Below are 27009 nucleotides of genomic sequence, written 5' to 3'. Positions count from 1 at the left end.
GCAGGCTGGGAGAATCGCTCCCAACATTTTGAAAAGGCAAACAGAATACAAAAAAAGGAGCAGGCGTAACCCTCATCATAACGTAAAAAAAACTTAGGTTCAGAATATCAGGAAATAGAACCAGTATGAGTAGAGGTTAGAAATAGCACAGATGGGCTAGATCTATGCTGGACAAATCATTAGCAACAAATAATTAGAGCTTATTAGCTTGATATCAAGTCATAACAATGTACTTAGAAAATCGAAGCCTGTTCAGGCTTTATGAAAGGGAAATAGTATTTGACAAATTTAGACAGTTTTTTTGAGGGTATATCTAATAGGGTATATCAAAAGAGAACCAGTAGATATAGTGCATTTGGATTTCCAAAAGGCATTCGATAAGATGCTACATAGAAGGTTCATGGATAAGGGCTCATGGGGTTTTGGCTAATACATTAGCATGATTGGGGGATCAATTAATGGACAGGAAGCAGACAGTAGAGATAAACAGGGCATTTTCAAGTTGCAGTGGTTAGTACTGGGACTATTTACAGCTACTTACAATCTGTGTTAATGACCTGGAGACCAAGTGTGAAATATCCAAGTTTGCAGAGAATGCAAAGCTAAATGGGAATGTGAACAGTGAGGAGAAAAACAAAGAGCTAAAGGGAAGATATAAGGTTAAGTGAGTCGGCAACAAGGCAACAGATTGAGTATAATGTATCCAGTCCACTCACCTGATGAAGGAGCAGCACTCCAAAAGCTCGTGATTCCAAATAAACCTGTTGGACTTTAACCTGGTGTTGTAAGACTTCTTACTGTACCCACTCCAGTCCATCATGAGTATAATGCGGGGAGGTATGAAGTTCTTCACTTAGTCACGAGAAAAGGAGACTAAACAGTCAGTCCCACTCTCTGCTCTTTCTCCAATAGCATTGTAATTAAGCCCTCCCTTCAAGTATTTATCCAATTCCCCATTTGAATATGAGAATTGAATGTACTTGCACAGCCTTTACACTCTTAACATCATAACACATCCCAAAGTGCTTCACATCAGGGGCCAAAAAGATGTTGGGATAGATAACTTGGATTATACAAAAAATACTCCAGAGTAAAAGAAAAACTGAAGATATACCTTGTCCTTAAAAAGTGTCAGGAAAAGCCTGTGATTGCTTTACAAAGGAGGAAAAAAAGGACCCAAAAGAGGCTGATGTTGGAATTGCTACTTTACTAAATCGATAAAATTGAAAGGTTAAGACTTGTTATGCAATGTGTTAATATGTTGAAATTTATTATACAATATGTGTGGATACATATTCAAATACTTAATAAAAGCAAATTACTGCTGATGCTGGAATCTGAAACCAAAGGAGAAAATGCTGGAAACTCTCAGCAGATCTGGCAGCATCTGTGAGGAGAGAACAGAGCTGACGTTGAGTCCAGATGACTCTTTGAACATAAGAACATAAGAAATAGGAGCAGGAGTAGGCCATCTAGCCCTTCGAGCCTGCCTCGCCATTCAATAAGATCATGGCTGATCTGTCGTGGCTCAGTTCCACCTTCCCGCCCTCTCCCCATAACCCTTAATCCCCTCTCTTATCAAAAACCCATCAACCCACGTCTTAAAAATATTTAGCGAGGCAGCCTCCACCACTTCAACGGGCAGAGAATTCCAGAGATTCACCACCCTTTGAGTGAAGAAATTCCTCCTCAACTCCGTTCTAAACCGCCCCCTCTTTATCTTGAGGCTGTGCCCCCTAGTCCTACTGTCTTTTTTGAGCAGGAAGAGTCTCTCCACCTCTATCCTATCCATCCCATTCATCATCTTATACGTCTCAATGAGATCTCCCCTCATTCTTCTAAACTCTAACGAGTACAAGCCTAGTTTATTCAGCCTCTCCTCATAGCTCAATTCCCTCAACTCCGGTATCAGCCTAGTAAACCTCCTCTGCATTCCCTCCAAGGCCAAAATATCTTTGCGCAGGTGCTGTGTGTTGTTAAATCAAAAAGGCATAGAAAGTGGGAGATATTTATCCTGTAGGGGGTTTCTGAACTTATTGATCCCAAAGACCGATGAAATTCCCTTCAAAGACAAAAGGATCACTTTCAACTAAATCTGCGGTCAATGCCCCCATCCATCTTGTTGACCCATTTCAGCGCCTACAAAAAAAGGGATTAAAGACACTAAATCATGGCATTTTCTTCATCGGTGTGTCAACCCAAGAGGCTTAAATACTTAAACTTTGCTGATCAGCGGACTGAGAGGTCCAGCTGGAGTACTGTGTGCAGTTTTGGTCACCGCACTTGCGGAAGGATATATTGGCCTTAGAGGGAGTGCAGAGGAGGTTCACTAGGCTGATACCGGAGATGAGGGGGTTGGCCTATGAAGAGAGACTAAATAAACTAGGTCTGTACTCGTTGGAGTTTAGAAGGATAAGGGGGGGATCTTATAGAGACGTATAAGATAATGAAGGGGATGGATAGGGTAGAGGTAGAGAGATAGGGGTAGATAGAGGTAGAGAGATTCTTCCCGCTCAGAAAGGATAGCAGGACTAGAGGACACAGCCTCAAGATAAGGGGGGGCAGTTTAGATCGGAGTTGAGGAGGAACTTCTTCACTCAAAGGGTGGTGAATCTCTGGAATTCTCTGCCCGTTGAAGTGGTGGAGGCTACCTCGCTAAATATATTTAAGTCACGGGTAGATAGGTTTCTGATAGACAGGGGAATTAAGGGTTATGGGGAGAAAGCGGGAAAGTGGAACTGATCCACTTCAGATCAGCCATGATCTTACTGAGTGGCGGGGCAGGCTCGAAGGGCTAGATGGCCGACTCCTGCTCCTATTTGTTACGTTCTTATGAAATAGCGCACAAGTAGGGGTTGTGGTTTGAGCATAAAGGAGTAAACCTTTTTAGAACTGAGATGAGGAGAAATTTCTTCACCCAGAGGGTGGCGAATGTGTGAAATTCACTACCACAGAAAGTAGTTGAGGTCAAAACATTGTCTGCTTTCAAGAAGGAATTAGATATAGCTCCAGGGGCTAAAGGTATGGAGATGCTGGCATTGGACCGGGGTGGGCACATTTAGAAGTCTCACAACACCAGGGTTAAAGTCCAACAGGTTTATTTGGTAGCACGAGCTTTCGGAGCGCGGGCCCTTCGTCAGGCTAAAGGAACAGAGGGATGTGGGAGGAAGGGCAGGGGATCAGGATATTGAATTTGATGATCAGCCATGATCATAATAAATAGCGGCGCAGGCTCGAGGGGCTGAATGGCCTCCCCTCCTCCTGCTTCTAGTTTCTCTGATGAGCAGAATATCTCAGAAAAGCTGCGGGGTGGGGGGGAAGAATTGCACAAGACACCCAACACGCACCTTTGGATGTGTATTTTGCGCCCTCTGCATCCTCCTCCTCGCATTTTTCTTCCAGTATCCCAGTGTGCAAAGCCAGCCAGAGGGAGGTTCACTGAAGAGAAGCGTGTGCTGCAGACGGAGTCGCTGTGTGAAGGTGCTGCCGCCGCTGCAACGTGACGCTGAAGATGGGAGTCCGTGTGCTGGAGAGCCAGGTTAGCAGAGCCGCGCGCCAAATCCTCCCGGGCCAGCGTTCCATTCCCCGGGGTCACGGTGCAGCCTCGAGACTCAATAACGGTCACTACCTTCCCGGGCCAACGTTCCATTCCCCGGGGTCTCCGCAGACCGTTTTTTTTTCACTCGAGCACGTTGATTGATTGATTGATTGTTCTGCGGTCTCGGCCGCGGTGGAAAGGTTCCGCGGGCGGGCGAGCGGAGTGAGGAAGGGACCCACATTTCTCCATTTTCCGCCCCACCGGAGGCAGGGGAGGGGGGGAGAGAAACTACCGTGTCTTATTTCAGACGCCGCTTTTTTCATCATTACGGAATGTCTGGGTTTGGGGCATCTCCACATCATGTCTTGGGTGAACAGACTGATAAAGAAAATGCCATGATTTAGTAGTTTCCATTCCCCTGGGTGCTGAAATGGGTCAACAAGATGGATGGGGGCATTGACCGCAGATTTAGTTGAAAGTGGACCTTCTACCTTTTGAAGAGAATTTCAACGGTCTTCGGGATCAGTGAGTTCAGAAATCCCCCTTTATTTGAAGATGATTGAGCTCCACCCCAATTTTTAGACCCAAAATGCCCCCAAGAATGTGTTTATTATTGGGTGTCTGTGGTTCTGACAGGTTCTTGCGGATTCAGTATTTCCCTGGGGATTAGTGTTCTTTAAATATCTTACCCTCCAATGGCTTTCATGCTTACTGAGGTTTCTTTTTGCAACCAGCATTATTGATTCACTTTCAGTCTGCAAATCCTTGAATGCCAAAAAAAACTCATCCTCCCATTAAATCTCCTCTTTTATCCTCCCCCTTAACATGACCTTATCCAGATCTGCAACTTCCCCAAAATCTCTAACCTTTTAACTCCGGTGTCCTGCATTAACACTCTTCCCTTTGTTGCCTCAACATTAATGACTGATAGCATCACAGAATAAGTGAATCACTGTTGCTTATTATTGTTTTGATGATGCAAATAATAGGTTAATCAGTGTTGCTTATTATTGTTTTGAGGATGCAAATAACAGTAAGTTGACAGATGCTGCAAAGTCGGTATGGCAGCTAAAATTTCTCTTTGCCTGTTTGCTGTTGTTGTCCTTGACAGAGCCTGAACAAGAGAGCGCTTGGCACAAGCTATGCCAGAGCCTAATGTTTCAGACCAACTTCTGGATTGATTTTTGTATTTTGTATGCGTGAACAGTATAGTTTTGACCACTCGAGTACGTGCTAATTCTTTCCTTGTTACTTTTAACCTTGTTCCTGATGGTCAGAAAACTCTCCCTGAGAAACATTGAGAGTGGTCACATTCACTTCTGTGGTTAGGTTTGAACCACATAATTTGAGGAAGTGGGTTGTCTGGCTTTAAGAAGAACATTTGTGATGGGTAAAACGCTAGGTAAATCCCATTTCCGACAAGTTCAAAAAGCTAAACGTTTGTGTGAAAAATACAATTATTTTAAAATATGAATCTTAACACTACGTACAGAGCAGTACACATGGATCTACATATAGACTCAGAGCTTCCTGGAAATTGAGTGGTGCCCTTCAAAGCGAGTTGATGGTACCTCATTCTGATTATAACTAAATTTCCTATAGAGATTTGCTTTGCATTTCTTTGGTGCATTTTTTTAAAAACAAACCTTGTCTAAACCCTGCTGGATTTTACTTTGGCTGTTTTATTGTCCTGTTAAGTCATCGAAGATACAGTGGTAGAAGCCTGAGATAATGGTTTAATATTCTGGTCAAAACTCTCTACATCATTAAAGTTTCATTCTTCAGAGCATCTCTTTATCCTGATATGTTTGCTGTTCCTGAACTCTTGGGTATGATTGCAATCTGTAGATAGGGTCCGCCGGTTTACATGTCAAATCAATATTAATTTGCTGATGGAGGTTTAACTATATTAGCTATGTTGGCTTTCAAAAGAGATGCAAAAACAAACCTAATTGTTATAGCAGTGAGTTAGTTAGTTAGTACATCTTTTGCGAATTAATTGCTGACTCTAACCTACAGTGTTTTGAGAGAGGAAGAAACTGTTCCCACTGACCAGAGGATAACGATTTAAGATGATTGGCAAAAGAATCGAGAGAGGAGATTAGAACTATTTTTACTCAGCGAGTTATTGTGATCTGAAATGTGCTCCTTGAAAGGGGGATGGAAATAGATTCAGTAATAACTTTAAACTTGTAAACTTGAAATAAAAACCTGCAGGGCTATTGGAAATGAGCTGGGAAGCGAATCTAAATGGATTTTTTTTTCAGAGATCAAACCTAGGCAGGGTGGGCTGAATGGTCCCCCTCTGAGCTGCGTAATTCCTTCTTTAGTGACTGCCTAAACACTGCACATGTCCCAAATGATAATCAACACCAGGTTATACAACCTTGGGCAGTTGCTCTTGACATCAGCATATTTGGATTGATTCTTGCTTCATTTTGAGCAGGGATTGTAAGAATCATTACTATCAAATTGGGGTGAGGGGCTGGTAGCAATTCACTAAAACCTACGGGCAGAGGGAAAGCTTATTTTGATCCATCTCACCAAAAAAATGTTTACTTCAGTCCGAAAATATAACAAAAGCATGGGAGGAAAGGGGCTGAAACGACTTGCAATCAGCTCTGCATAGCCTTAACTTCAGCAGATATTTTCAAGATTTGACACAATTCTGATTGATCTGATTCATCACAGTCTGAATTACCATATTCGGGCATTCCCCCTCTGGCATTATTACCACAACACTCAAGAGAAGTGTCTTTACCACCTGGGTGTTAAACATCTGCCTCCCACCGATTGACTCTGTCTACACCTCCCGTTGCCTCAGAAAAGCAGCCAGCGTAATCAAGGACCCCACCCACCCTGGACATAATCTCTTCCACCTTCTTCTGTTGGGAAAAAAGACACAAAAGTTAGATCATGTACCAATCAACTGGAAAACAGCTTCTTCTCTGCTGCCGTCAAACTTTTGACTGGACCCAACTCGTACACCCTAGTTATAACAGTAACACTACATTCTGCACTCTCTCGTCTCCTTCTCCAGGAACAGTATGCTTTGTACAGCATGCAAGAAACATTACTTTTCACTGCATAGTAAAACAGTAATAAATCAAATCAAAACGTCAGCCAATGAGTATGTGAAGGAATATTGGAGGGGTGGGGGGAGGGAGGATTATTCTCCCCAATTCTGCACGATGTCTCCTCGTTTTAGTGGGTGTGAAATTGTCCATGTGATCATCCCCACACAATTTCCCTGACTACGTTTTGCCCAAGCAAAAAAATGGAAAGCTGCTCCCTGACTTTGTGCTCAGTGAAATAACCTACACACCAGCGGCACAGTGGTTAGCACTGCTGCCTCACAGCGCCAGGAACCCGGGTTTGATTCCAGCTTTGTGACTGTCTGTGCGGAGTTTGCACATTCTCCCTGTGTCTGCATGGGTTTGCTCCAGGTGCTCCAGTTTCCTCCCTCAGCCCAAAGATGTATGGGTTAGGTTGATTGGCCTTGCCAATCCCACCCAGGCCCTATTCTCGTAACCCCATGCATTTACCCTGCTAATCCCCCTGACATTAGGATCAATTTACCATGGCCAATCAACCCTAACTCACAGATTTTTGGATTGAGTTAATCCCACTCCTGTGCCTGTTGCCCATAGCCCTGCTGGTTTTTTTTTAAACAGGGAAGATATAGAGAAACTTGGGTCAACTATAACTTAAACTGAAAGGAAAAAGGAGCCATGGTCATTCTATTTTTGCAGTGTTTGACTAAAGGAATACCGGAAGAACCCTCGACAAGCCATGTGAATTGATTCAGAGCTACAATGGATTAGGCCAGTTGGATGCTCCTGATGCAATGCTGTGCTTTTTTTTGTTCAGAAAGATTTTGAAATGGTGCTGAAGGAGGCGGGATGCAAGCTGGTGGTTATTGACTTCTCTGCAACATGGTGTGGGCCTTGTCAAACTATCAAGCCACGATTCCATGTAAGTACTAATAAAACTGTCATCCTGTTTCCAGAATGCCTTTGATGGTGGCCCTAGACCAGTAAGTTCTCAATGATGGAACTAGCAGTTGCCAAACTCCTGAAGAGAAATAGCGAGGGACCGAAATAAACAGAGTAGTGGCACGTTAAATATAGATTTAATTATAAGTTGCTATATTTATGGTGCTATAAGTATCTAAGTAGATAGATGATGTTGAAGGCGATCTGAGGGTATTGTACACTTGCCAAGCTGCTGTGGAACATTGATTAAGAAAGCAGAAGTCTGAGGTATATTGCCTAGTCAGTAGACTGGAATTTGGGGAAATTTATTTAAATTGTACAATAGTCTGGTCAGACCATACCTTGAGAACAGAGCAGATCCAATACCTGGTGACTTAAGTCCCAACAGCAGTTTAAATTGGTATTGTAATATAAAGTGCCCCAAGCTTTTTCATATGCGTGTTATTAATCAACATTGTGGAGTGATCCACATAAGGAGGGCAAAGAAAATACATTAGTTTTAAGGAATGTTGAGAGGTATAGCAAGGAAGTTCTGAAGCTTAGGGACCTGACAGCTGAAGGCACAGTGACTGGTGGTGGAGCACAAGAGCACCCAAGAGGATTGTTATTTTCCCCTTTTTAGAATTCTACAACTTTTGTTAATGTAGAAAAACAGAACAGAAAGTAAAGTTGATTTTCAATTTGTCTCAATACTGCCGAGCAATGAACTGGCACAAACTAAATCTCAAAATGCATAATCCATGCAGGAAATTTGTTTGACTGGTTAGATATCGTTGAATCACTCATCAATACATTTGTGTATGAAGAGCATCCTGTATTATTGGGTGAATGCTAACCAGTTTCAGAGGAAGGCTTGAAGGATGATTCATAATTGTGTCCTTTTATTTATTTATTTTTATAAATATATTTTCTTGCTTACTTAATTGGTGAGAAGTCTTTGTGGCCAATGTTTGTTTCCATCCTCTGGATGTGAGATATGATTTTCCCATTGGAGGCTGGGGGGGAGGCATCATCCTTCGTATGATGTCATTCTTGGTGGCAGGAGATGGACCCACTCCCCATGCTGCCACCAAAAACCCACAGTGGGACCAGAGATCCCTCTGGGGCAAAGGGGATCAAAGGATATGGGGGAAGGCAGAATCAGACTATTGAGTTGGGTGATCAGCCAAGATTATGATAAATAGCAGAGATAAATGGCATTTTCCTGCTCCTGATTTCTTTCTTTCTATCCTGTCCTGAAAAAAAATCTGTTCTGTTCTGATAGCAAAGGAAACAGCAACCAAGGGATGAAGTTGGCACCATAAGATCACTTTGCCACCTGCTGTTTGTTACGCTGGTCTGTCATGTTCAAGGAGTTCTTGTGATGCAGTGGGTTCCAGCCTCTGAGCCAGAGGTCAAACAGGTTGAGTATAAACCTGCAGATCTTTCCTACGCACACCAGTGGCAGATGGCAAAACAGGAGACTTTCTGGGTCAGCCACATGATGGGGAGGACATTAGAGCCTCTGTTATGACGGTTCATAACTCCAATCTGCAAAATACATGTAAGACTGCATGTTGCCATAGCAATGCGGATAACCCTGTGTGAACTGCGACAATCCCCACCACTTCAGTGTATATTAATTGGCTGTTTAATTATATTTGGATGGTGATCATTAACTAGAAATTCACTTTTGCTCCAGTAAATGAAAGCAAATGTGTTTACAAAAGAGATACAGGAGTGAAGTGCATTATGAACTCTGGGAGTGACATTTCAACTCAAGTTATTAAATTTGAGTTTGATTTTTTTTTGTTACAGTGAATCATTAATGTTTGTTATAATATGTGGCACTTAATTGGAAGTGGATTTTGCGAAAGAGGTATTGATAGGCACAGTACTGTGTGACTCAGTAAATAATAATGTGTAAAGATTGTAAATCTGGATTAGAGCAACTGAAACTATATATTGGTCACTCGTACTCATTGGCTAAGATGCAAATGAGACCAAGCCTTGGAGGAGAAGCTATACCTATTCCAATCAGCTTGGATCATGTAGATCAAGCCCAAGACAGGAAGTGAGAGCCCTGCCTTGTCAACTTGGATCGGGAATGTCTCAACTTGTTAAGACTCTGAATTGGATTTGATTGGATTGAATTGGAATAAAGACGAAAAAAACAATTTGGCACTCAGTGTCATTTTGCACAGGTGACCCTTAGAATCATATCATAGAATCCCTACAGTGCAGAAGAGGCCATTTGGCCCGTCCTGTCTGCAGCAACTCGAGTATCTTACCTAAGCCCTCTTCCCCCTACCATATCCCCATAACCCCATAGCTAACCATCTAACTTGCAGATCTTGGGGGACAAAGGGGTAATTTAGCATGGCCAATCCACCGAACTTGCACCTCTGTGGACTGTGGGAGGAAACCCACGCAGACATGGGGAAAACATGCAAACTCCACATAGACAGTCACCCAAGGCCGGAATCACACTCAGGTCTCTGGTGCTGTGAGGCAGCAGTGTTGACCATTGCTCCATTGTGCTGCCCTTGCAGCTGATGGTCAGACATCTCAAATAGTTCATATAGAAACTTTCCTATTGATCTTGCTCAATAACCAAATTAGTTAGAGGTTTGATTATTAACCTGTTAATTTCTGGCATGTCTGATAGTCCCTCTGTATCTACTTATCCTTTCAATGGATATATTCCTATAAATCCCCTCTGTATTTTCAACAATCAAGGTGAACTAAGAAGCAGAACAAGGATGGCATTGGTTCAAACTAATTCAGTGTAAATCTAAAGCTGAGATCAGGATGAACTCCAGAATGGAGAATTCAACCCTTGAAATAGATCTCCAAACAACCCAGTGAGAATACAGTGTTTATTAACTTGTGGGTTTATTTAATGTGAAATAGGAGAAGGGACCTGTGTTTTTAGGCTAAATGAGAAAAGATAGGTCTGGCCTTTTAATACAGATAACATTAGTGATTAACTGGTAAGCATCTTGGATTTACATGTTAGCCAAAGATTCCTGTAGTCTTGCAGTTTTCTTTGTCCTCATTGAATTTTGAGCCTAAATGACTCTGTTGTTAAGCAGTGCCAAGTTTGGGTTTTGGTTTGGTGGTTGGGATTTTTAAGTAAATAAACCGTGTTCAAATCTAAGATGGGTGTGCATTTTAAGAGAAGGATTGAGGAAAAATAAAGAAACTTTGAGCACATTAGGAAATTGAGTCTTCTGGAGTTGGTCTTGAGAATGCATGGAAAATGGGAGTTCCACTTCAGAAGCAGTACATCAATGGGCACAGATAAATTGAAGGTGAAACAATGAAAGGTGAGAAGAATAGCTTTTTGATTAGGGTTTGTATGGAGAATATTGGATTTCCACCAGGGACCAGGAGCATAAAGTTTGTCTGGCTGCCTCATCCAATGACTTTTTCTTCATTCATTTTAATATTGACACCCAAGTTTCTGAGACCTTATTCTGCCCTTGAATATTGAAGGGGAAAATATGGACCTATGGATTTGAATCTCTGAAAGAAGCAAGCTTTCCCTTCACTGAAGAGTACAAACAAATTTCAGAAACGTAGCGATTTAGTCATTGTATTGTATGCAGTCTGAAGGAAGTTAATGAATGTAGAGCTCAACAGTCAACTAAAGTTGATAGTGGGCTGGGCTATGATAGCCTTTATATGAAGCAGGAGAGGGTAGAAAAATCTGCCATTGTTCTATTTTTCCTTCAAATCGTTTAGCTCTGTCTGTCTTCTGATTATGTTATTGAGAAGAATGGCTGCTTCATCACTTCACAGCTGCCAGGTTAGTTATCTGAAGTTGTACTGTGTTCCTGTCCATATAAATTCTGCGTTCTGTGTACCTTCACACCTGTTACTTGAAATGTCAGGTAACAGGCCAAAATCTTTTTTCTGTCATTTGTTTCCACTACCAACGTAATATGCGTAACTAAATTTATTTTGCACCAGTAAATATTGGCTTATGTTTCTCTGTATTTGATTTTCAGTGGCATATGTCTGTTCATCATCAACATCTTTGCAGTTCTGTCTGGGGAGTAATCTACAGTATTGTGAAATTCTACAGAGACACTCTATTTGTCAATTATTATTGTGAAAGTAGGATTCCTTTGTGACTAGGAAAGTGGATTTGGATTGTATGCAAGGATTATTGATTAAAGAGAAGTATAAATAATTTACTTGCATAATGCATTGTGTAGTCATGTACCAGGTTAGACATTAACAATGTAACATGGTCTTGAAGTATTGCATAGAATTTGCACCACAGAAACAGGCCGTTTGACCTAACTGGTCTATGCTGACGATTGGTTTTGTGTAAGTCATGGTTACTGGTAGTACTCTCTCGCCTCTGAGTTTCAGGGTTGCAGGTTTACGTCTCACTCCAGGGCTTAAGTATAAAATTAAAAGCTGCAGTGCTGAGAGAGTGCTACACTGTCAGAGGTGCTGTTTTTTGGATGTGATGTTAAACCAAGGCCCCATTAGCCAACTCGGGTGAGTGGAAAAGAATTTGTGCCACAGTTTCGAAGAAGAGTGCAACAGTTATCCTCTGTGTCCTGGCTAATATTTATCCCTCATTCAGCATCACAATAGCAGATTTTCTGATCTTTATCATATTGCTGGTTGTGAAAATTTACGGTGTGCAAATTGGCTGCTGCATTCCCTCCATTCCAACAGTGATCATACTTCAAATTTACTTAACTAGCTGTAAAGCACTTTGAGACTAATGATTGTGAAAAACACTATATACGCATGTCTTTCTTTAATGCACCCAGTAAGTCCCATCTTATCCCACTTTATCTAATCCTAACAACTTATCCTTTTAATTCCTTTTCTCATGTTCTTTGATAGCTAAATATCTAATTTTCACCTTCAAAGATTTTTGAATAGTGTTATGAAGCGGAGGTGAATCTTCTCTCCGAGAACTAATACCTAACCATTCAAGGAGGGGTACCTCACCTTGTGATCTGTAAAAACGAGTGTGAAATGGCACAATCAGCTCTTTGGCAACTTCTAGTGGTTAAATCAAAATAACTACCTGACACACACTCTAAAATCACCAAGTAACAATTTATTTATCTAACTAACAGTGAACAGGTTAACTAAACTGTTAACAAACTGAACAGAAATAAGATTCTAATGGAATGCTAGTCAGATAAGTACAATTTCCACTTACTAACAAAAAGAATTTTAGTCACTCTCAATTACAACCAGGTCTTGTCTCTTCAGAAATATTCTGGGCTTTCTCTGTTGATCCTTCTTTGCTATCTAGATGAGGCTTTGAGCTAAAAGCTATTTGCTGTGCCAGTTATTTTCTTCCTCTGCCCCCTTTTATACCTGTGATAACTTATCGATATCAATAGGATTGGAGGATTGTGAATGTGGCTCCTATATTCAAAAAAGGGAATAGGGATAGCCCAGGAAACTACCGACCAGTGAGTCTAACCTCAGTGGTTGGTAAGTTGATGGAGAAGATTCTGAGGGATAGGATTTATGAACATTTAGAGAAGTTTAGTATGCTCAATAATAGTCAGCATGGCTTTGTCAAAGGTAGATCGTGCCTTATGAACCTGGTTGAGTTCTTTGAAAATGTGACTAAATACATTGACGAAGGAAGAGTGGTAGATGTGATTTATATGGACTTCAGCAAGGCATTTGATAAGGTCCCCCATGCAAGACTTCTTGAGAAAGTGAGAGGGCATGGGATCCAAGGGGCTGTTGCCTTGTGGATCCTGCTTGCCTGCAGAAAGCAGAGAGTGGTTGTAGATGGGTCTTTTTCTGCATGGAGGTTGGTCACCAGTGGAGTGCTCTGGGGATCTGTTCTGGGACCCTTGCTGTTTGTAATTTTCATAAATGACCTGGATGAGGAAGTGGAGGGATGGATTGGTAAGTTTGCTGATGACACGAAGGTTGGTGGTGTTGTAGATAGTTTGGAGGGATGTCAGAGGTTGCAGTGTGACATAAATAGGATGCAAGGCTGGGCGGAGAAGTGGCAGATGGACTTCAACCCGGATAAATGTGTAGTGGTCCATTTTGGTGGATCACATGGGATGAAAGAGTATAATATCAAGGGTAAGACTCTTAGCTGTGTAGAGGATCAGAAGGACCTTGGGTCCTGGTCCTTAGGACTCTTAAATCGGCCTCGCAGGTAGAGGATGCGGTTAAGAAAGCATATGGTGTACTGGCCTTCATCAATTGAGGGTTTGAGTTTAGGAGTCGGGAGATAATATTGCAGCTTTATAAGACCCTACTCAGACCTCTCTTGGAATACTGTGCTCAGTTCTGGTCATCTCATTACAGGAAGGATGTGGAAGCTATTGAAAGGGTGCAGAGGAGATTTACAAGGATGGTGCCTGGACTGGGTGGCATGCCTTACGAGGATACGTTGAGGGAGCTCGGTCTTTTCTCCTTAGACAAAGGATGAGAGGTGACCCGATAGAAGTGTATAAGATGTTGAGGTGTAGATCGGGTGGATTCTCAGAGGCTTTTTCCAAGGGCTGGAATGGTTGCTACGAGAGGACACAGTTTTAAGGTGCTAGGGAGTAGGTACAGAGGAGATATCGGGGTAAGTTTTTCACTCAGAGGGTGGTGGGTGAGTGGAATCGGCTGCCGTTAGTGGTGGTGGAGGCAAACTCAATAGGATCTTTCGAGAGACTTCTGGATGAGTACATAGAACTTAGAAGAATTGAGGGTTATAGGTAAGCCTAGTAGGCATGGATATCATCGGCGCAACTTGTGGGCCGAAGGGCCTGTTTGTACTGTAGTTTTTCTAAGTTCTAATAGGATTGGTTCCAAGTTGCCAAATCCATCGGATTTAAATTTAATAGGTTCTTGGTATCTAAGTGCGTAATTCAAATTGATAGACTGAATTCAAATAATTCACATGCCTGAAGGCCTGTTACCTTGGTAACCATGCTGCTTGGCCTTCCAATATCAGCACTCTATATGTACATGCATTTCTTTTAACTCTCTAAGCACAGGAAAAACATCACCCTTTAAAGGAACCATGAGATGCTTTCTCCTGAGCATTTTACAATTTTATAAACACCAATCAACAATTACTCTACCCAACTTCGCAACAATAGCATGAGATTTATCAATATCTTATTATGTACCAATAAAAGATCCAGTCATAGTACCTGATTTTATTTTTCTTGGTTCCTCTTGCTGATTTCTCCTTTACCCTTTCTAAATAAACCCGAGCAGAATTGGTAAAGATGGATCATCGCCGACTGCCTGCCTGCCTCCTTGACCATGAGGTAGTGCCTGCAGCGAGTTGCAGTGGGGAGCAATTAAAGGCAGGAAAACAGTATTTGGAAATACCATGAGGACCAGGATTTCCGAAACCGCAAAGACATGAAAATTGTGCTCCTAAAATTCTGAAACTACTCTGCAGCATTCTCACTGTACCACTAGTAGAACTCCTTCAGGATGGCATGGAAAGGCTGACTGTGATATATTCCTGTTTTTATCAGTGGGTCTGAAGAAGGAAAAGTGTTAATGAATTTTGCACTTAGAATTTGTGCAAGAGCAGTGCAAACCATATTTGTTTGTGCAGGCTTGTGTGCTAGCTAAGCAGGTGCAAATGTTGAAGCGCGATAACAGCTGTTTGAAAGGAAGAACTGCGGTCGCGACTAGAACCAGGAGCTGCGATCGTGACTGGAGTCAGAAGCTGCGATCGTGACTGTACCGGAGAAACTGCGGTCGTGACTGGAGCCGGAGGAACTGTGATCAGGATTGGAGTCGGGAGCTGCGATCGTGACTGGAGCCGGAAGAACTGAGTCGTGACTGGTATCGGGAACTATACTGTTTAAATATCCACGCTCACTTGTATTTGGGGAGAAATCTGGCAGACCGCTCTAGGAACCAGCTTCTCCCAAAAGCTTTTGTAATCAAGCCACTGTACTTTTGACTCACTAACAGTCTCAGAGGTACTATTTTACCTACAACAGGGTCATCTTGCTGTCTTCTGTCAAGAATTCTGCACAGGGCTGGGACCTAATCTGAGGGGACTATCTGTGTCAGACCTGAGCCCTCAGTCAGATCAGATGTGGTCAGTCGTGGCACTTCCTTGAGGGATGGTCTTGCCGTTTAAGCTGAGGTGACCCACCCCCACCCCACCACATCGAGAATTTCCCCTGCTGAACCCATACTTGGAAAAATATTCAAATATCACCTTTTCAAAAACATGTCTACTTCTACACACTTAAGATTACTTTAGAATTGTTGCGTTAAAAAAAAAATTGGTTTACTTTTTTTTACCTGTTCACAGGATATGGGCATCATTGGCTAAATGAGCATTTACTATCCATCCCAAGTTACCCTTGAGACTTCGGTGCAGAGCTGCCAACTTGAACCACTGTAGACTGTGTGGTGTAGGTACACCCGTAGTGCCGTTGGCGAGTTATTATAAGTCAGTTGAGTTTGCCACAGTGCCAACATGGTATCTCCACTTCAGATTTATGTTAAGGTGGCAATTCTTGTGATAACTGCAGTCTGTTTGCAATAAATTAGTAATCCGTAACCAAAATTGTAACTTTATTTTGGATTCCATAAGCATTCCTTTCACTCGTTTTTTTTGGTTAAAGATTAAAACCAATAATTGTTTGCTTGTAACTAAGCTGCAGTAGTTCTCAAATATTTCTGATCATGCCCCCGTCAAAAAATGCTAATGACTTGCATCACCCCTCTAACTATGGGTTTATTCAACTTTTTCTGCCTAGCTTTAAACTTGCATTTTCTTCCTAGTTTCTTTTCGGCAGCCCTGCATCAATCATCTCCAAGCTTAGATTTCAGAGACGGCAATATGGTCATGAACTTTGAACAGGAAAGTGGGGATTGGGCAATGGAAGGTCGAAGGATGTTTCTTTTCATCAGCAGGGTAACCATGTTAGAGATTATGGAGAGGGAATCACTTACATTGTTGGCTAGAGAGAAGTTGGGTGGTCAGCTAGGTGGCAGGGAAGAGAAAGAAAGCCTTGCATATATATTGCTGACGGGACAAGGAATAGTGGTTTCACATTTAAGGTTTTGATTAAGAGATGCAAGGGGATGCGAGGAAGAACTTTTTGTTTATGTAGTGAGTTGTAATGACTTGGACCTTCCTGTTTACAGGGCAGCTGGAAATGAAGATGATCAATGATTTATATATATAACACACCTTTCACTATCTCAATCACTGTCCCAAAACACTTACCACCAGTGAAGTACATTTGAAGTGTAATTATGCAGGAAACAGGGAGCCAATTTTCCCATAGAAAGATCTTCCAAACAGCAATGTGCTAATGACCAAAGAATCTATTTTTAGTGATTTTGGCCAATAGAACCAAGGAGAACCACCCCCCCACCATTCTCAATCCTTCTGCCAGTGGGAACAATTTTTCCCTGTTGACTCTGTCCAAACCAATCCTGATTTTGAACGCAAAACCGAATCTCCTCGAACCTTTCCTTCTCCAAGGAAAACTGTCCCATTGTCCCAACTTCTATGCGACTGAAGCTTCTCATCCCTGGAATCAGCCGTGTGAATCTTTTCCCTGTTTTTTTTTTAAAGAGTGCGCAGAAGTTAAAGGCAAAAGTTTTCGTTTTGCACCCTATTCTGGTTGCTCCAATTTAGGAGGGAATTGAGGGGTGTCCAGAGAGGCATTGATCAGAATGGTTCCAGGAATTAGGAATTGTAGCTGGAAGTTTTGGTTGGAGAATCTGGGATTGTTCTCCTCGGAGCAGAGGAGATTGGATAGCGATTGACAAAATAATAACCAGTTTAAGTCAAGTTGGCAAAGAAAAACTGTTCCAATTTCTTTACTCAGAGGGTAGTAAGGTCGTGGAATGCCCTGCCTGCAGCAGTTGTGGACTCGCCAACTTTAAGGGCATTCAAATAGTCAGTGGATAGGCGTATGGATAACATTGGAATAGTTTAGGTTAGAGGGTCATTAGATTGGTTCCACTGGTTGGCGCAACATCGAGGGCCGAAGGGCCTGTACTGCACTGTAATATTCTATTAGCTGATGGTACAAGGATGAGCATTGATTGAGCAGAATGGTCTTTGCTCAGTCCTCACTCATCATGTTTTTATTATTGGTTTTATAAAACTGTTGCTTATCTGTGGAATAATTTTCAATACTGTTTCACTGAAAAATGTTTTTACCTCCACAGGAATTGGCCGAGAAAAACCCAAGTGTAATTTTCTGCGAGGTGGATGTGGATGATGCACCAGTAAGTTGGAAGCCACCAAACTGGATAGTTCAGATCATCCCAAACGTAGTTCATTACATGCAAACATTGAGTGCCCAACTCTAATGATCTGTTAGTATACACAATAACAACCTTGCAGAACTGAACAACACCATCGGATTGTTAGAGTGCAGAAGGAGGCCGTTTGGTCCTTATGTCTGCACTGGCTATCCAAGCGAGCAACTCGCCTAATATCTCTCCCCCTCCTTCCCACAGAATCCCTATAGTGCAGAAGGTGGCCATTCGGCCCCTCAAATCTGCACCAACCACAATCCCACTCAGGCCCTATTCCTGTAACCCCCACATATTTACGCTGCTAATCCCTGACAATAGGGTCAAGTTAGCATGGCCAATCTTTGGAGTGTATATTCTCTTTAAAATTGAGAGACCAAAACTGTTTGCATCACTCCAAGCAAGCCCTCTGCAGGACCAAATACAGTTTTAAACTGATCTCTCTAGGTTTATAACTATCCCCCCTTCATTATTTATCACAACATTCTGTTTGCTTTTTAACAGCTTCAACGATTTCAGTGATCTATTCAGTAAAACCATCTAAGATCTCTGTCCTGGTCCGATGACTCGGGTCATTGGGAAGGCAATGACATAGTGGACTAATAATCCAAAGTATAAAAGCAAAATAAGGCGGATGCTGGAATCTGAAACAAACTCTGACGAAATGTCATCTAGACTTGAAATGTTGGTTCTATTCTCTCCGCACAGATGCTGTCAGACCTGCTGAGATTTTCCAGCTCTTTCTGTTTTTGTTGTTCATAATCCAGAGTCCCAGAGTATTGCTCTGGGGATCCAAGTTCAAATCCCACCATGGCGCCTAGTGAATGCAGTAAAATTCGGAATTAAAAGTTGACCATGAAACCATTGTTGATTGTTGTAAAAAACCCATCAGTTCATGAATGCCCTTTATTTCTTTTAGTGTCACAAGTAGGCTTACATTAACATTGCGGAGAAGTACTGTGAAAATCTCATGATCACCACAGTCCGGCACCTGTTCGGGTACACTGAGGGAGAATTTAGCATAGCCAATGCACCTAACCAGCACATCTTTCAGACTGTGGGAGAAAACCAGAGTATCTGGAAGAAACCCACCCAGACACGGGGAGAATGTGTAGACTCTGCACAGACAGTGACCCAAGCTGGGAATCAAACCAGGGTCCCTGGCGCTATGAGACAGAAGTGTTAACCACTGTGCCACCATGCCGCCCTTAAGGAAGAAAATCTGCCATCGTTACCTGGTCATGTGACTCCAGATCCCCCACAGTGTGGTTGACTCTTAAATACCCTCTGAAATGAGATGGCCTAGAAAGCCACTCCAGTCAAATGTGCAATCAATGCTGGCCCAGCCAAGAATAAGAAAAAGGTACATTCCTGTTCAGTGTGAAAAGTCTGCCAAATGTCATATCCTTAAGAAGGAGCAGGGGCTGGTCATATGGAGCTTGCTCTGCCATTCAACAAGATCATGACTGATCTTTGTATACAATTCAATTTTCCCTGATCCCATATCCCTTGATGCCCCTTGTGGTCAGAAATCTATCAATCCCCATTGTGAATATACTCAGTACATGGTAGAGTATTTCAAAGCTTCACGACTCTTTGAGTGAAGAAATTTCTCCTCATTTCTGCTGCAGTTGGCTAACCCCTCACCCTGAGATTCATCCCTCATTTTAAGCCAGCGGTCTCACTCAAATCTTAACCCGTCAGCGAGTTGCTAGCAGTGACCATTTCACGTGGAATTCTGGGCAATTTTCCATCAGTACCATACAGTTCTGAAACAGCTGCCTTATAATGATATAGAGGCAGTGGTAATCCTGCACTTTTTTTTCTTTTTGGGTAGGAGGAGGGATGAGCTGTCTCCTTTCTCAAACCCGTCTGTCGATTGCAACAAGATTGATCTAAATGATCCCTACCTTCAGATATCTTTTCCCAGTCCCAAAATTCATGTTTTTAAAGGAGCCAATTTTATCAAACTTTGAGTTAAAGAAAAAGTGAGTTTATTAACCACCAAAAGCAAGAAAATGATAAAACACACATGCGTACAAGAATTGAGTCCAAAAACTTATTTGAAACAGTCCTTGACTCATGCAGAGTAGTTGATTGAGCGTTGCGACAGTTTTGATTCATGATTCCAGTAGTGCTAATTTTGGGAAAATAGTCAATTTTGGGATTCCAGTAATCTGCACTTTGGCAGAGAAGCTTCCCTCCTTCCTTTTCAGCCAGTGATCTTTGTTGACTTGGTTTCTTCCACAATACAAGAGAGAGAGAGAGATATCTACAAATGCTTTTTGTGAGAGTGCTGCTGTTGGTTGGCTTTTCTCTGTGTCACAAACATATTGACATCTCCAGCGCTAGCTCACACGCACATACCTGGGGCAGCTTTTTAACTGACTTTTACCCCAATCTTTGCACATTCCTGGAAGGTGAAATTCACAAATCCGACATTACACACAGGATATTTCTTGTTGAGATGATACTCATCTCACATTGTCTCCATTGGAGGTGGCAATTAGTTTATGTAAGCTTTAGAAGCTTCCTCGTCTGGAAACAGGATGGGGTTCCATTGTCTCTCTGAGTATCACCCAGCAGCAGTTCAGCCAGTGACGACTTTGCGGCCTCCACCATCTTTGGCTGTATACCCATTTTTAAAACTCACGGGTGGTATTCAAAATTTGAAATATCTGGACATAATCTAGTGTTTTTTCTTCATTATTATGACATGAGCAATTGGGATAAGAGTGAGGGAGTGGAACAAATTGGATAGTTCGTTCAGAGAACTGGCACACGCATAATGGGCAGAATGGCCTCTTCTTGTGCTCTCTGAATCTTTTTGTTGTTCTTGGATTTGTCCAATTACGAATGAACCTGCAACCTTACAGACTGAACCCAATGGAGCTTTACAAAACTGCTTTGATTTAAAATTATAGGAACGTAGGTGCAGGATGAGGTCATTCTGCCCATCGTGCATGTGCCAGACCTTTCACTCTATTCTACCATTCGAATAGCTGATCTGCATCTTAATGCTTTGTACTTACCTTGGTTTTTTTATACCTTTTAATATGCGTGGCTAACCACCTTATCAAACTCAGTTTTGAAATTTTCAATTGCCCTCCAGCCTGAACAGAATTTCTGCTTTGCTGTTTGGGATGGCAGAGAGAGTTCCAGACCTCCGTTACCCTTGTGTGACGCAGTGCTTCCTGACATCACCCTGATTTTTGAGTATTCTAGCTCTGATTTTATACCTCAGGGTTTTCTCTCTCTCTCTCTCTCTCTCCCACCCCCCCCCCCCCCCCCCCCCGCCACTTCCCCCAGCCCCACCTACCCCAACACACAGACATGCGCACACACATCCCTTTTTCTATCGACCCTATCAACTCATTTAATTATCTCAACCTTGATTACATCACTGCTTTAACCCTTTATGTGTAAGAAGATAGAAATGTTCATTATCTGTAATGCCTCGTACAAGTTAATATTCATTGCACAGGTTTTGCCCGATGTTTGAGTTGTGTTGAGCCCATTGAACTAACTTGTGGTTTGCCATCTCTAGGATCTTGCTGAACAGTGTAAAATAAATTGCATGCCAACGTTCCATTTCTACAAGAATGGGGAGAGGGTAAGTTCTGAAGAGTTGAATGGTGATCACAGATGTGACATGGCTATCAACCCCGTTTTAATACTGAAATTTTAACACTTGACGCCAAGTGCCAACAAAAACATAGAAAACGTACAGTGTAGAAGGTGGCCATTCAGCCCATTGAGCCTGTACTGATAATAATCCCACCCAGGCCCAACCCCGTAACCCCTCATATTTCTTCTGTTAATCCCCGTAGACATTAAGGGGAAGTTTATCATGACCAATCCACCTAACCCACACATCTTTGGACAGTGGGAGGAAACTGGAGCACCCAGAGGAAACTCACGCAGACACAGGGAGAACGTGCAAACTTCACACAGACGGTGACCTGAGGCCAAAATTGAACCCGAGTGCTTGGCACTGTGAGATAGCAGTGCTAACTGCTGTTGGTTACAAAACAAAATGGCGTAGTAGCATTCAGTATATAATTATCAAAGTTCAGATGTTATAGATCAACATGTAACATACATCATATAGATATGAAAATTCTAGACCCTTGGTGTAGAGAAGGAAGGATTTTTAATCCTTTGTATCTGATCTGGTAGAATCCAACTTGATAAAGAGTTCTAGATGTTTGCTTTTGTTTTGCTTTTGTAAGTACATCGTGTTAGTTTTTATGTAGAGTGTTATGCTGGATGGCAGTTCTATAGATTGCAGCTATCACTGTTACTCTGCCCAGCTGGTGAGTTTGAATGCTCGGTATTAACAATTCATCAGCCGTGATGGAAGCTAACTCAGAAGCACCTAATCCCCTCTACAGAGCACACTACAAGCAATTCCAAAATATAACTAATTCTTTCTCTCTCAATGAGAAATTTAAGCTACTTATTCTGATCTATCTGTTAATGCAATGTTTATAATATCAAAATTAAATTTGTTTCCTTTTTTTGATATATACTATCTAATCCTCGCAATAAGATGTTAGAATTGCCTCAATGTTTGTGCTAGGAAGAAAATCCCACACACAAGTAGTACAAAAATCCAGGTTACAATTCAACAACATGTCTTCCCTACACCAACCTGTCTGAGTACTTTTGAAGTTCTACACATTCCACCCCACTGTTCACAATGCTTCTGGGTTTCATACAAATTTTGAAATTGTGCCCTTTACACTAAGGTGTAGGTCATTGTATATCAGGGACAGAGAGGGTCCTAACACTGACACCTGAAAAACTTCACCACAAAACTCCTTCCAGTCTGAAAAGCAACCAGCAACCATCAACCACTACTCTGTTTCCTGTCATACAGTCAATTTTGTGATGCTACCAAAAGCCTAAGCTCTGGAATTCCCAACTCAAACCTCTCTAACTCTCTCTATTTTAAATGGGACTTCTTAAAACCCATGTCTTTAACCAAGATGTTGATCAATCGCCTGTCCTAATATCTCTTTATATGACTTAGCAACAATAACAAAATTTAATACCATGAAGTGACAGGTGGGCTGTTTGATTAGACCGGAGGGTGTCCGATGTGGGGACCCAGCACCTTTGTGCACACACCCCCAATCTAGCTCCAGGTGGGAATGATAGAGGCCAGCCTTTCTGCTCAGTGATCAGTTGAGGCCCCCAAGTAGTCACATAAGGTGTTGGGGGGTGGGTGTGGTTTCTTTATCACAGGTGCTCTGTGCTTGATCAACAGACACAGTGGCCCCGATTTTTACCATCAAGTTGTGCCCATTTTTGGGCGCGTAAAGTCAGGTGTGTGCCAAGTAGCACCATCAGCACCCACTTCCGCGCCGGTTCCCCCTTTACCAAGAGAATGGCTGTGATTGGGCGTGCATTTAAATTGACTTAAAGGGCTGCACGCTGAATTTTACCGGCACTTCCCCCTTTACCACCACGTTCACCCATCCAGAATCAGAGCAAACATGCTTCACAGAAGTCCGATTTGGGCGCTCCAGTTAGCGAAGTGGCAAATGCCGAGTGTTCAATGGCTCTCTGCTTGAGATCAGTGGGGGGGAACGGGGTGTCCATGCCACTTGCCTGTGAGCAGTGAGGGGGGATGGGAGGTCTGTACCACTCTGCCTGAGATTGGTGGAGAGAAACTAGGGAGGGGCCCACGATTGGTCTGGGTGGCGGGAAATACGGGGATAGGGAGAGACATTACCCAGCCCGGGAGCGATGTAGAGGGGAGCCGCATTCTATCATTTTTTTTCTGCGCATGCGCAGCTGGTCGCAACAATTGGAGCTGCAGGATTTTGGGAGTGTTAATCCTCGCCCACAGGCTTCTGCAGCGCAATTTGGAATTGCTGATATATTTTCAGGCAGGGTGTGTGTGGGGATGCCTGAGAACAGGTCTGAAAGTCGGATCTGAAACACTCGCAGTTTCAAGATCGCCCAGCACTCAGAATCAAATCGGTAAAATAGGGCCGGCTGTTGAAAAGTGGGTGGGAGAAGTGACACTGGTCGTGTTCATTACATTCTGCCTGTTGAGTCCATTCATTCCAAATTTTAAATGCAGTAAATCATCGAGAATTACTTTGGATTTTTTTCCCTGTCTGACCACTATTCTCAATGGACATATGCAGCAATGTGTATAAAAATCTTGTGGTTTGAATTTTCTACAGATGTCTGGATGGATATCATGAACAGTTGTCATTTTGGAATCCAATTCGATGCTCACCACTTTGTATTACAAGTTGTAATGTTTGGTTTATTGGAAATGGGAGATTTAATAGTAAGCTATGAACATGTGGATTAGGAGTTAGAGTGGGCCTCTTGGCCCCGTGACTATGTTCCATCATTCACTAAGGTTGTGGCTGATCTACTGGTAACCATGCCACATTCCCACTCATCCCAATTAATCTTACATCCCTTGCTTATCAAGCATCTAACTCTGCCTTGAAAATACTCAAAGACTTTGCTTTCACCACCTTTTGAGGAAGAGAGTTCCAAAGACACTCTACCCTTTGAGTTATTGACTAGGGTTCACTAGAGTGTAATTTAAGCTGAAAGGAAAGACTGTCTTTCACCAAATGGAAGCAGCAGCCCGAGTCAACTGGACAAATGCCCTAATGTTATTGCGGTCTGATTCTGAATTTATATAAATTCCTCTGTCAACATTTTGCCACTTTTGCTAATAAATATTGCTTCGCAGAATGTCCTCCTTGGCTGCCCTGAAAGATTTTAGTTTCAAATCGTGTTTAGATTTATTCAAATAAGTATTTTACATTAACCCTGGAATTTCTCCTTTACCTTAGGTGTTTGACTTTTCTGGAGCCAATCGAACAACACTGGAAGACAAAATTCAAGAGCTGCAGTAATGACCTTGAATCTTAACGAAACCTGTGTTTCAAACCAAAAAAAAAAATCAGTACTTAACCTTAGTTTCTGGTGAAGGTATTTAATTGTCTGTGATATGAAAATAATTTTAGTTGAGTTTCCTTTTGACATGAAATGATTGTAAAGTCTGGTTATTTGTCTAGTCATTGGGGACAGCGTGAGGGTGCAATAATACAGCTATGTTAAGTTTAATGACAAAACAATTTCAGGCATGTGGCATTGTGCTACCTTGGGAATCGACTATTGGTCTGACTGCTTGAGCATGCTGAAAGTAAGATGCGAGACCACTTTGTGTTGGTGGGCTCACATCTGTTGAAGTTTGCACAGACAGTAAATATAATTCCAGCTGAGACTGAAACATATTTTTAAGACCCCAGTTACTCTGTTGGAAAAACTTTATAAACTTGTCAAAAAAGCAAGTAAGGAACTTTCTTTGAGCCTTCTCTTTTTAATATTCCAATCTCTCTTAATTAGCAAGGGTTTTTTAAGGAATGGAAACCTTCTGTTCCTTATTGTATACTTAATCTGATGTAGAAACTGTTTTGATGTCTGGAATTTTGAGGTCGTGGATCTGATTTTTGAAGTGTGCTGCCATATAAATTGCTTTTTGTGTTTTCTGTTCTCTCTGTTTGCCCATCCTCCCCCTTAGCTCCACACTTCCCCTAATTGCTGCTGAATGTATAAGTTGATCCGAGGAGCATTTAATTGCAGGGCAAATGATAGCGTTTTTATTGACTATTTAAAAATTTGGATTGACCACAAACACACTGCTGTGTTAAAACATTTCTCTGTGCAAGGATTCATGTTCCATTATTGTATCCAGCCTCGGAGTGCTTAATCCTGATGTGAAATTCAGAATATGTGCAAATGAACACAGAAATTAACTCTCCTTAGTTGACTCTTGTATAAACTGTATTTAATGCAGACATTGGCCAAAACCCTATGACCTCGACTGCCCCGAAATCAGGGCAGGCGAGGTTCCCAGAACAGAAATCTCCACTGATCTCGGGTGGGATTTTACGATCTTGCCCGAATGAGGCCGTACAATCCCGCTCGTAATATATAAACTCTGCTCAGCTAATCAAACAATGGCTCAGTCACCAGACAATACAATCATTGAGAGGACCATGACAATTGATGCTATTGGACAAAGTTAGCTTAAATTGTCACTTTTCTGCCTCATTCTTTACATTGTGGGTAGTTTTGTGTTTACAGATAACAGCTTGGATTGATCTGAGAAATATATTTAATTTAGTGAACCGTAGCTGTTGAATGAGATTGTCACCTGTCTCTAAAATAGCTGCCAATTCCATTTTCACTTCATGTACTTTCTGCATTCATAAATGTAACAAGCCTGGTGGTAAGTATGTTTTAATGCCCCAATTGTTAAAAGTGTCTTTGGCACCAAACAAGATGTTGTGTTTTATTAAAAAGAAACTTGATTCTTTTAAGTTTGGCCTTTGTTCTTGTTCTCACCGTACACACTTATCTCAGAGCCAAATAAGCTGCAGATGCTGGAAATCTGGAACAAAAAAAACCAAAATGCTAGAAACATTCAACATCTCTGACGAGAAAAGCAGAGTTAGCATTTCAAGGCTGTGACAGTAATGCAATTATAAGTAGTCTCACAACACCAGGTTAAAGTCCGACAGGTCTATTTGGTAGTGCTACCAAACTTTAACCTGGTGTTTTGAAACTACTTACTGTGCCTACCCCAGTCCAAAGCCAGCATCTCCACATCACAGTAATGCATGATCGCTCTGGATACCCCTGAACGTATTTTGTCTGCCTTTATCAAAGAAGAAGATGCTACCAAAGACAATATAGCTGAGACACTGGATGGGCTATTAATTGGTGAAGAAGAGATTGACTGTAGAAGAAGGCTGACTGTACTTCAAATTTGATAGGTAACCAGGACCCGATGGAATGCATCTAAGGATCATGACCAGAAGCAGGGGTTGAAATTACAGAGACATTAGTCTTGACTTTTCAATCCTCCTTAATTACATGGGGTGATATCAGAAGACTGGAGAATTGCAAAATGTTGTACCTTTGGCCTGTTGTCAGAGACTCTGGGTACTAGCAATCTTGGGCACTCGTAGAGTACAAAAGTGCTAGGCTCCATACATAGTCTGATGTGAGGCCTTTAATGACTTGTGTACAAGGAAAAACCAGCTTGCAGTTGTCCTGCAAGTGTTTCTGAAATTACAGACAAACAACTTAGCAATTATAGTCAGTTACAGCAAATCAGAAACAAGCACTTTTTCTAATTCTTCGTTTGTATACATATTCGCCTATTAAATCCTGGCTTTTCTCCCT

General features: G+C 42.0%; 1 protein-coding gene across 1 annotated transcript; it reads left to right on the top strand.

The window, feature by feature from the left end:
- Nucleotides 1-3417: 3417 nt before the first annotated feature.
- On the top strand, nucleotides 3418-26141 carry LOC145342874 (thioredoxin-like). The gene is made up of 5 exons (XM_080188414.1): nucleotides 3418-3538; nucleotides 7409-7513; nucleotides 17686-17745; nucleotides 21323-21388; nucleotides 24609-26141. Exons 1-5 carry the CDS (start codon nucleotides 3512-3514, stop codon nucleotides 24669-24671), a joined length of 321 nt encoding a protein of 106 aa, XP_080044540.1. The 5' UTR covers nucleotides 3418-3511; the 3' UTR covers nucleotides 24672-26141.
- Nucleotides 26142-27009: the final 868 nt, after the last annotated feature.

This window comes from Carcharhinus amblyrhynchos, chromosome 5 (genome assembly GCF_965287045.1).
Source record: "Carcharhinus amblyrhynchos chromosome 5, sCarAmb.v2.hapA, whole genome shotgun sequence".
Classification (NCBI taxonomy): Eukaryota; Metazoa; Chordata; class Chondrichthyes; order Carcharhiniformes; family Carcharhinidae; genus Carcharhinus; species Carcharhinus amblyrhynchos.
This window is presented reverse-complemented; position numbering and strand designations above follow the sequence as displayed.